The sequence below is a fragment of the Condylostylus longicornis genome, unplaced genomic scaffold (assembly GCF_029603195.1).
Source record: "Condylostylus longicornis isolate FDR11 unplaced genomic scaffold, ASM2960319v2 ptg000096l, whole genome shotgun sequence".
Classification (NCBI taxonomy): Eukaryota; Metazoa; Arthropoda; class Insecta; order Diptera; family Dolichopodidae; genus Condylostylus; species Condylostylus longicornis.
Window position 1 is genome coordinate 26,940 of NW_026578064.1, and position 12,010 is coordinate 38,949.

General features: G+C 30.3%; 1 protein-coding gene across 2 annotated transcripts in view; it reads left to right on the forward strand.

The window, feature by feature from the left end:
- LOC129613902 (zinc finger and BTB domain-containing protein 14) overlaps nt 1–11,180 on the forward strand; it is a 36,424-nt gene extending 25,244 nt beyond the window's left edge. For both annotated transcript variants that reach the window (XM_055528222.1, XM_055528221.1), the window contains 3 exons: nt 9,435–9,758; nt 9,814–10,484; nt 10,538–11,180. In XM_055528222.1, the coding sequence (XP_055384197.1) occupies nt 9,654–9,758; nt 9,814–10,484; nt 10,538–10,934 (1,173 nt within the window). In that variant the 5' untranslated portion in view covers nt 9,435–9,653 and the 3' untranslated portion in view covers nt 10,935–11,180. The remainder of the gene's footprint in view (nt 1–9,434; nt 9,759–9,813; nt 10,485–10,537) is intronic.
- The last annotated feature ends 830 nt before the right edge of the window (nt 11,181–12,010 follow it).

Below are 12,010 nucleotides of genomic sequence, written 5' to 3' on the forward strand. Positions count from 1 at the left end.
CAGATGAAAATTTTGTTTTACGGAAATAAATTTCTAGTAAAGATCTATGTACATATAAAATTTTACCTTTTTATCTTTAAGGGTATAGAAGTTTTATAAACAGACACACAGATACGGACAGGCGGATGGACAGAGTGCAACTAATAAGCACTTTTTTTCAAAATTTTTTTAGAAAAGTGCTAAAAAGAAAAGAAATTTTAAAATATTAATTCAACCACCATTAAAGCAAAGCAAAAAAAATAAAAGAACAAGACGCAAAAGTGAATCTACTTCCCTTTCAGTACATTATAATACTGCATCTAATTCTACAACTATCACAAAAGCACATTTTTAATTATTAGAGCTACAAAATCTAAATGGAAATAGCGGCTTTATAACGATAAAATTAGAGGACGTAAGAATAATAAAAAGTTATAAAAAAAATTTTACATACTGTCTATATTATTGAGTATATAAGCCCAAAAAACTCAATCCACAAAAATACCCTCTCAATACCAGACCAAACAAACCCAAAGTACAACCCACTTCTATATAACTCCAATTTACTAGAACAAAAAATAAGCAATATAAGACCGCACAAAAAAAAACTGGACTTAAATACATATACAACCGGCACCAGGGACTGCAATGACGAAATAGAAATCAAATCTAAATTAGAAACCCTAACCAAAACAAATACTGACCTAATCACAGAAAATGATAAACAAATTGGGATAAACTACGAAATTTCCAACCAAATCAAAAATATCACCAAATATATAAATTCACAACAAGACATTATTCCTCAATACTTAAATAGTTTCAATGGAAATCAGAACTTTTACAAATAGAAGACGATATCAAACTTATACATAAAATATACCAAATTAACTATATCAGACACCAACTTGTCATAATAATACAAATTCCAGAATATAATTAAAAATTGTTTTCAAGAATCCGAATTGAAGCAACCCCAAAAACGCAAAAAGAAGTTATCTTAATAAATGAAGATATTGTTCTAGTTGATTATAAGAATAGTTAACTATAAAAATGAATCTATTAGAAATAAAAGATAATTACATGCCTAAAATTAAAAGATTTGAAGAGTCACACTGTACAATGCAAACTTTATATTATTATGCTTCACCGTGAAACGAGAACTGTAATATAACACACTTTTGCTTCCATGATTCCTTGAGCATTTTGTGGGAACATTTTCAAAAAAAAAAATTTAATGAAAATAAGTTTTGAATAACAAAAACAATAATAATAATAAAAAAAATAAAAACCTTGAAACGACAATCATACTATAATTCGTTCTCGTTTCTTGAATAAAAAAATCGTTGAACATGCGTCTGCGATTATTCATATGTTAAAATAAGAAATTCTTCAAAATAAAAAATTTGTATTATAATAAATTTTAGTTTACAGAAAGATTCGATAAAGTATTGCACGCAAAATAGATAAAACAAAGTATTGAGTGCTATATTTATCCATACGTCACTTTCGAAATTTCTGACTTAAGACCACTTTCATAGGTTTTCGACGATGATCTTTTCGTGTATGTAATCAGATTTTCGCTATCTCATTTAGTTTCGTAGATATGCCGATGTCATTTTGATCCACCTCCACTTAAAATTCGATTTGTGATGCATTTTGATCCATATCCAAAATCGTTGGCGTGTGGATCAAATTTTCATATCAATTTTACAAAAAAATTTTTTTGCATGACATTGATCATTTCAGCACGCAAACTGTAAAACATAATTAAACAATCCGATTTGGCTATTTACACAGTTCCAAAATTTTTTTATCCGATAAATTTTTCTTAATTTATTCACCTTACTTGTTTTTAGCACTTTTCCAAAAAATTTTTGAAAAAAAGTGCTTATTACTTTCACTCTGTCTGTACGTCTGTTTACAGAACTTCCCGACCCTTGAAGATAGAAAGCTGAAATTTTATACGCACATAGATCTTTACTAGAAACTTATTTCCGTAGAACAAAATTTTTACCTATCTCCCCCCCTCTAGAACTTATACCCCTCCAAAACTATAAAAATGGCCTTTTTTAACTATTTGTTGCAATGAAACCATAAGCATTTTTGAAATTTTGCAAACGCAAAAAGGCAGCGGCTTGCTTTCCCTAGCGCAGTATACTATAGTTAAACTTTAGAAAAACAAAATGGCCGTTCAAATTTACCGTAATCTAAAGTCTTTTTTTTCCAAATTTTTGATTTGGTTTTTCTTCTAGACCCCAGCCTGTAGAAGCTTAAAATTTTAGGACTTTTAGACGTTAACAAATAGTTCATTTCGTTAGAAAAAAATTTTTTTCCATCTCTTCCCCCTATCAAGTTATCGTCTTTTGAAATTTGTAAAATTTGAATTTTTGACATCTTATATTTCCGAAACCGCAAGCTTTTTCGAATTTCTATAAACACAAAAAGCTAACGGTAAATTCCATGACATTAAAAAATATAATTATTTTGCTTAACTCAAAAAATTAACCCTTAAAATCGAGCATTATGTTAACCCCACTTTATATTAATTTTTGCTTTATTTCAAAGACTGCATAAATCGTTCATCCTAAATATATGCAATCCTAGAAATAATTTTGTATATGAAAGAAAATAATTTTAATAGTGTAGTAAGTATATAAAGACTGTATTTAAAAGCAGTATTTTCACTTGTTGAAGGGAAAAGTGATACAATACAGACCATTGGTTTGACCCAACTTTTTTAAAAACAATTTTTTTATATATTTTCTACTTTGGTTTTACCTCAAAAATATTTTGTTACCTGTAACTTATTATAAGGTAATTTGGTACCTGTAATAAGTATCTAGTTTGTAAGAACAAAAAATTTAATTTTGTTAATATTTAAATGAAATAAAATAATTTCTGCATATTTTTTGTATTTAATCGTTTTTTATTTTTCAAACATTCCAAATCACCATGAATATTTCTAATATATTCGAAAATACCTAATATAAGAGTATACTCATATGCTATTCTCCAAGCCATTAAATTTCGCAAATGTGAGGGAAATTCGGTTGTTAAGTTGAACATTTGTAAAACAGTACAGAGAAACCACTTTAAATGGTTGTTGCACATTTTTCTAAGTCATTGAAACAAAAAAATTGGTATAAAATAGCAATTACTGTACTCTATTTTTCTCAATAACTCCTAAACCACATCATTCATCAGGTAGTGTGATCATTCATACACCTAATTGAAGCTGAGTTGTCAAGGTTGTCACCCGTCCTAAAATTGGAGAAAGCTCACATGTTACGTCACCTAGAAAATTAACGTTTTTTAAAAGAAAATTAAAATTTAAACTTTTTCGAACTATAAAGTCACGTGATTCCGAAATCTGAACAGATTATAACTAATGTAGATATTTATAGAAAATCCCTTACGCTGAAGCTTCCAAATAATGTTTGTTAATGCATCTGTCTTACACAGTCGCGGAGTTATACTTAAAATTTCAAAAAGTAAAAAAATCAGTCATAATTTACTTTAAGCCCCTGTAGCTCCACACCTGTTGAGCTGTGAACTGGGTCTCCAAACAAAAGTCTTTTTACTCATGAGATCCTATATAATGGCATATAGCAGTGCACTTTGTTACGAGACACCCAGTGATGACTGTGGTATATACCCAAAGATGGCTGTGGTATATAAAAAGATAAATTAATAATTGTAATTCTGATGACACATATCATTCAAAAAAATATGTAGCGCATTTGTATAATAAATTAGAATGAAAAAGATAAAAAAATATAGATAGTAACAAAATATATGAATAATTTCAATTCTATGAACATTTTTTGTTATACGGTGCGAATAGAAAATATGTGTAGATCAATGCTTAACGTTTTCCGTAACTAACTTATTTTTTCATGCACATTTTTTATATTATTAGGAATAAAATATTACGTTTGTTTTTAGTACATTTTATCAAGTTCATTTTCCTGCAAATTGATATAAAAATAATTCTGGAATCCTTTTTTTGGATGAAAAAAATTTTTTTTTTAATTTAGGTTTTTTTTTAAGTTTATAATGGCGCCCCTGTTTTTTGTCGCTCATTGAAAATACATACTTTGCATATATGAGAAATCCGTCCCTAATATAAAGTGTAAAAAAAAAAAAACAAGAGCGTTTCAATCGGTATAAACCGATTGAATAACAATCTGCACTATGAAAATCTGAGTTTAAAAATTAGTTTTTGAAATATTTAGAAATAACCATGATCGCTAAATTGCAATTACTTGAACCTGTCAAACCATTCAATAGAAACTTTACGGATATTATGTCTGATCTGTAAAATGTAATTTAACTCTCGGAGTTGTTTGGCAGGTCCTCGAACCTGTCAAGCTATTCTACCAAAACTCCAGAAATATATTATCTGACCTGAAATTAGACACGCGACCACTGGGTTTTATGAATCTAGCTTTAATATTTTTCCAAATATTTAAAATTAACTTTCGGAGTTGTATGGCTCATAACCTCTAAAACGTTTTTACTTGTTATAAAGTTTTTTTTATTTAGGTTTCTTAAAAATTAAAACAATTAAAAATTTTTAAAGAAGAGAGTTCGATTTTAAAACAATTTTAAAATGTTAGTGGTTTTTATTAGTAAAATGTCTTTTACTTAATTATATTTATATTTTAGCTTAAACACTTTAAATTTTAATACTATACGCACAGTCCACGTCATCAATGAGGTTTTTGAGTTAAGCCACGTGTATTACTTTAGTACAACTCGAATTCAACCTTTGAAACATATGAGAAATCAAAAATGAGATAAAACATATTTAACCCAACCGTATTAAAAAAAATCGTTTGTAAGTTATCTAATTAACTTACTTTCTAATTTACTAAGTCCCAATTAGAGCGTATGCAAAAAATTTGAGAATACAAGAAACTGTAAGTGTCTTTATTTTTTTTGTTCCAAAAATAACCATGTGTACCATCAATGTAACATTTTATTGAAAAATTCTATTCCTTTTTTTTGTTTTTGTTACAGTTTTATCTTTTTTTTTCTAATTTTTTTTTCATTTTTACCTCTTTTCTAAAAAAATTTTTTGAAAAATGTGCTTTTTCTCCCCCCTCCCCCCCTATACAATCTATACCCCCCAAAAACCCGACAAATACGATTATTCCACTATTTATTGTGGCAGAACTATAAGCATTTTTGAAATTTTGCAAACACAGAAGGCAGTGGCTTGCTTCTTCTTTCACGGCACACTATACTTGAACTTTAAAAAAACAAAATGGCCGCTAAAATTTACGTTATATAAAATCGGTCTTTTCCAAATTTTTGATGTGGGTTTTCTCCTAAATCCCAGGTTGTAAAAGTCTGAAATTTTAACAGCTTTCAGACATTAATAAATAGTCTATCTCCACCAACTCTCAAGTTATCGCCACTCGAAATTTGTAAAATTTGAATATTTGACACCTTATATTAACAAAACCTCAAAAAGCTAACGGTAAATCGGATGACATTAAAAAATATAACTATTTTTCTTAACTCACACAAATAACCCTTAAAATCGAGAATTATAAAATTTATTTTTGCTTTATTTGAAAGACTGCATAAATCGTTCATCCTAAATATATGCAATCCTAGAAATAATCTCGTATATGAATGAAAAAAATTTTAATAGTGTGGTAGGTTTACACAGAATGTTTTTCAAAGTAATATTTTCATTTCTTGAAGGGAAAAATGCTAAAATACAAACCATTGGTTTGACCCAACTTTATTTTTACTTAACTAAAGAAAAAATATTTTCAGAGCTTTTAAAAGCATCTCGCTTAAAAGATCGCTTTGTACTTATATTTCAAGGAGTGCTTACAAAATATCGTGTAGAAATTTTACTTTTGTTAAATATTTGTAAACCTAAAACAAATTTTTATTACTCTCCTTATAAACGAGAATGTATAAAATAAACCACCTCCGCTATAAAACCATCTATTAATTAAATTTTGTACTTCTAAATGCGAAAATTGAGGACTCAACAGTTTTCTTCTTTGGAATAATTTCAAAAAATCTTGAGTTTATTGATCACATTTAATTGAAGTACTTTTTTTATCACCTCTTAAAAGTTTTTTAAAAAGTCGTTTAACATTGTTTTAAACATTTTTTGAACATGTATAATTGAGTATTATTTGTCAACTATAATTTGTTACCAAATTTCCTGATGTCACTCCAATCATTTCTGGTGCTACCCAGCTATTCAGCTACCCGGAAACGCTAAAACATATCGCTAAAATTCTAAAATATTTCCTAAAATGCAACCCTTCATACACTTTATAGAGCTTTATTACTTCAAATATTTAAAATTATTGCAGTTATCCAAATCTGCTAAGCTATTTCGTAGAAACTTCCGAGACGTACTTGAGCTGTGATTGAACGCATGACTTTCTTTAGTTTTATTAGTTTTAAATATTTAAAATAATCTTCTTGAGTGGCATAGGAGCTAACTGAATCCTGTATACAAAACTATTTCTAGGATTACATATATTTAGGATGAACGATTTATGCAGTCTTTGAAATAAAGCAAAAATTAATGTAAAGTGGGGTTAATATAATGCTCGATTTTAAGGGTTAATTGTGTGAGCTAAGCAAAATAATTACATTTTTTAATGTCATGGAATTTACCGTTAGCTTTTTGTGTTTATAGAAATTTGAAAAAGCTTGTGGTTTCGGAAGTATAAGGTGTCAAAAATTCAAATTTTACAAATTTCAAGAGACGATAACTTGAGAGGGGGTGGAGATGGAAAAAAAGTTTTTCTAACGAAAAAAACTTTTTGTTAACGTCTAAAAGTCCTAAAATTTTAAGCTTCTACAGGCTGGGGTCTAGAAGAAAAACCAAATCAAAAATTTGGAAAAAAAAGACTTTAGATAACGGTAAATTTGAACGGCCATTTTGTTTTTCTAAAGTTTAACTATAGTATACTGCGCTAGGGAAAGCAAGCCGCTGCCTTGCAACAAATTCATTGCAACAAATAGTTAAAAAAGGCCATTTTTATAGTTTTGGAGGGGTATAAGTTCTAGAGGGGGGGGAGATAGGTAAAAATTTGATTGTACGGAAATAAATTTCTAGTAAAGATCTATGTGCGTATAAAATTTCAGTTTTCTTCAAGGGTGTAGAAGTTTTGTAAATAGACACACGGACAGACGGACGGATGGACGGACGGAGAGAGTGAAACTAATAAGCACTTTTTTTCAAAAATTTTTTGGAAAAGTGCTAAAAAGAAACATATCCACCCTGTGCGCGATGTATTGTGTGCATTATTTGCCTGCTAAGATTAAAGTGTTACAGCTTTCGGGAGGTGATTTGTTGGAGCTTTTTTCGAAAAAAAAATCGTATGAATGTGTAGAGGAGGAGTGACACATTGGCTACTGTTGAAGCTAGAGCAAACTTTCTTATTAACTCCATAAATTACCACATTAGCTGCAAAACGGCACGCGTACCATAAAATTTACGTACAGCAAACTTTTAAAATCACATGCAAGTATAAAATAAGGAACGGTCCTCATCCTCCAACAATACGAGGGTGCTAAGAATCCCCGGAGGTAAAAAAAAGCAACACATAAAGATTGTTACCTGGAACATAAGAAGTTTCTATAAGGGTGGTAAGTTTGCAAGCACTGCTAAAGAAATGGAAAGGTTAAAAATTGATATTCTTAGCTTCAACGAAACCTTTTTACCAAACTCTGGCGAATGTCAAACAAAATACGCAAAAATGTTTTATTCCGGTAACGATAATGCGAACCATAGAAACAGCGTGGACATCATAATATCCCAAAAACTACTTCAATCAGTGACCAACGTCATACCCTATTCCGATCGAACAATAATGGTAAAAACCAATACCTTTAAATGTTATTCAGACATATGCTTCAACAACAAAAGCAGACGACGACGAAATTGAAAGGCTGTACTCCGATATAACTTGAGATGTGATCGCTAATATCCTGGAAAGGATACGCAGACAAGAAGAAGAAAGGTTTAAAAACTGATGGAGCGCATCGTGAAAAAATATAATGAGTTTTTTTGAGATATTTAGCATTTTTTTAAATTTTCAGTTTGTTAATTCAAAGTTTTGTGTTCAAGCAGCTATAATTTGAAGCCGTTCATCTGTCATCTGCGTTACGTACAATTTTTTCATTTGAGTTTAATATTTTGTTATGTAAAATTCAAGATCATTTCAAAGCAATTACAATGACTATTCATATTGTGTGTATACTGATATGAATTTTTACATTTTGCGAGATTTAATTTTAAATGTTTCTTCCAATAATAGTAATAACAACAATTACATTATGGCAGCCTCAGAATGGCAGCCTTCGCTAGAAAGGTAAACAACAAGGCTAAAAGGTTTAACCTCAAGACCAGCTGCATTGCCGCAATTGAACACAATCTCATAGCCCCCCTGTTGCAAAGGCATGGGAGTCTCTGCATTGGTTTCTGTTTTTTCCTAGTCTTTCCAGGAACAACTCTTCTTGTCCATGCTGCCGCTCCATAGCTCAGAAGCGTTATCGAAACCAAGATATACACCCAGAAGATGACCTGCAAGCCATAAGTGCAAGGGTGGCCCGCACACACACAATTTGGTCGTAACTTCAAAATAACAGCTTGCAATCAAAAACCACTGCCATGTAATTTACCTCCGATTTCTTCTCTGCAACTTGAATTGTATGCAAGTCCACAGGGCCGAAAGTCCTCGCCCTAAACATCATTTAATAATAATTGCTGTGAAAGTAATAATAATAATAGATCTCTAATTGTGTAAGAACAGACATAAGGTTACCTTTTATTCTATTGTCCTATCCACAGTGCTAGCTAACAGCTATAAAGAATTCTCTATAGACCTTTTTTCTGATACGCATCTGCATCCCTGTGCAGATATAATTTTTCTACTATCTTCCCCATTGTTTTCAAAATAAAGAATATAAGCCTTCTTCATGGTCCCACAAAAAAGTCATTCATCCCTATCTAGAGAATTACGAACGTTTTCTCCATTTCTGGCTCCTGTTTCTAGGGACGAAGACGGTTATTACGCACTAGGAAATGTAATGTATACTAGCGTTCCGTGTAATGAATACTAGCGCCCGCTTGATCAACCATTCCGCTCTTTTCTCACCCGCAGAATCGGCGAGCACCATCGCTGGTTTGAAATGTCGCCACTTACAATGATCTTAGTCATAACCTTTCTCAGAAATATCTTAAATTAAGAGATCATTTTGCAATGATATAATTACATAAATAAACAATATATGTATACATATGTAATACACAAATATGGAACTAAGTGTAGTATGGTAGTTAAATCTATCTAATATCCAATACAGGCGTTAACAGATAATTTATTTTACATTTTTTAAAGCATTTTTTAAAATTTATTTACTTTGGCAAATTTCGAAATTGCTAACCTATTTACAAATTTTAGGCTAGCCTTTTAACGTCGCTTCCCTTATTACTGAATCAATCCAGTTTAACAGATGTCACGTTGTCGGCCGAAGGGAAGACCTTACAAGCACATCGCGTTGTTTTAAGCGCATGTAGCAATTTTTTTGCAGAACTATTTCGAAATTTAGAACAAACCTATCATCCAGTAATAATTTTACCTGGCGCAAAATTTTCGATAGTTGTAGCTTTAATATCTTTTATGTATTCTGGAGAAACAAACGTATTTGAAGAGCAAATTCCTGGATTATTAATTCTAGCTGAAACGTTGGGTATTAAAGGACTTGCAGACTTAAAACATAAAAACGTAGGATAATATTTAGTATTAGCAATTGAAAACTCTAGTTTTTTTTCCATTCCAGGTACAGAATGTAAATAAAATTTTGAAAATAAATGAAGACAAAGTTCAAATGTATCAATTTGAATCTAAACCAAGTGATGATAATAGAAGCCCAAATACAAACGCATTTTCAAGGAAATGTATATATTCAAACTTTATTCCTGAAGATGAAGTGCAAAATTCAAACTTCTTAAATAATTTTGAGCAGTATCACAACTATTTAAGCAGAAGTCAGGACAATGGAAAATTGCAAGAAAGCAGTATTAACGCAAATGAAGTTCCACAAGGCGAAAGAAAAATTTTGAACAACATAAACAATTTCAACAAAATAACAGACATTTTAAGATGTCTGTCATCCTCATCAATTGCTGTCAGCAATTTCGCTAACGAATTTTCAATAATGAAATCATGCTCAGAGCGTTTACCTAGAACGATTATAGAAAAAAAGCCGGAAGATCATATTAATTTTTTTGAAGATATATGTGTTGGAAATAATCCTACAACAGATATTTTGTCGGGTATAATACAATCAAATGTTACAGTTGATATGACGCAAATTAAAAATACTCTTGCAGCTGAACCCGCAAAATCATCCTCAAACACAAAAATTTATGCGACATGCTTTATTTGTCAGAAACAATTAAGTAATCAATACAATTTGAGAGTTCATCTGGAAACTCATCAAAATATTAGGTAAATAAAATTACAGCGAAAAGTATAATATCTGCGAACTTATTTAATTTTAGGTATTCCTGTAGTGTCTGCCCACATGTATCCCGGAGTAAAGACGCTCTACGAAAACACGTGTCTTATCGACATTCAGGCAATATAAATTCCTATAACATCGAGCCCAAGAAGAAACGGACGAGACTAATTAATATCGCTCCAGAATCTACAACGATACCACCAAGAGAGTTTGCAAATAAATCGTTTTTCAATAATAATGAAAATGAAGATGATATAAAAAAAACTCAAGAAAATCAAATTAAACAATCGAACTTTCCATCTCACATTTTATCACGTGAAACAAAACCCGAAATGGAAAATTCGCTTCCATCCAAATTAAACATAGATAATTTTAAAATTAATTTAATCCAGGCAATAGAGAAACCGCTAAATGACTTTAAGCCCGATTCAAAGTAATATAAATAAATATCTATGTAATTACTATATGTGTACGTATGTATATTTAAGTATCTAGGAATAGTTTGCGAATTATGGAAAGATGTGATTATTGATTTTAACTTATAATATATTTCATAATATTACACTTTTGTTGTAAATTAGTTTGAAAAAAATGTACATATATTAAGGTGACAATCAAACTATTGTAGAAATATTTTGAGTGAGCATTAAAGATATAAAACATTAATTTGATCTGATAATGAATATAAAGTTTTTGTTTTATTTAAAAACATTTTTAAAAAATTCGAATCTAATATTAATATCATAAAATAAATCTCCTGGATGATCATTTTGGTGGGAATTTTTCACGGTGATTTGAAAGTACGGTTACCAAACATCCTGATTTCAACTCGAATGTTCCACTCTTTCTAGTATAGTAATTTCAATCATAAAATAAATACTATGGTAAACAATATAATGTATTAATTTTGTAGTGAGAATTATTAAAAAGGAAAGCTAAATGGAAACGACATTTACGTAAAGCTATTTCAGGAACTACATCTCTATCTCGAGAAAAGCAACAGCTAAAATATTAACGATGTTTTTCACCCACTGTAGAGTTCGTGGCAAATTCAATAAAGGTAGATTTAGGATAGTTGTTAATATGATTCAGCAAAAAAATCACGAAAGAATTCAGATATTCACCGCGAACTATCACTGAAAGGCCCATCGAAATTTGAAAAGATTGGATTATTGTCACATTTCTTCTGGCAACTATATTTAGGATTTAGAAAGTTTTAAATTGTAACTCGATTAAGTAGTACAATAAAGATTTGGATTTAATTTCAAAGTTTGAATTAAAACTTCAACACGATAAATCTCGTTAGCTAGACATAAGTCAGGCAGGCAACTTCAAGGAAAATGGCAACTACTATGTCCAGGAGAAGAAGGACAATTTCAGAACTTCTCACAGTTTACGAAATACCACAACTATACGCGTGGGAACATAGCATGGGCATCTTGTATCAGTAATATTTACCGCAAGTTTTATTTCAATCGGAAACTCTACGAGGTTTCCACCAATCCGAGGAAAC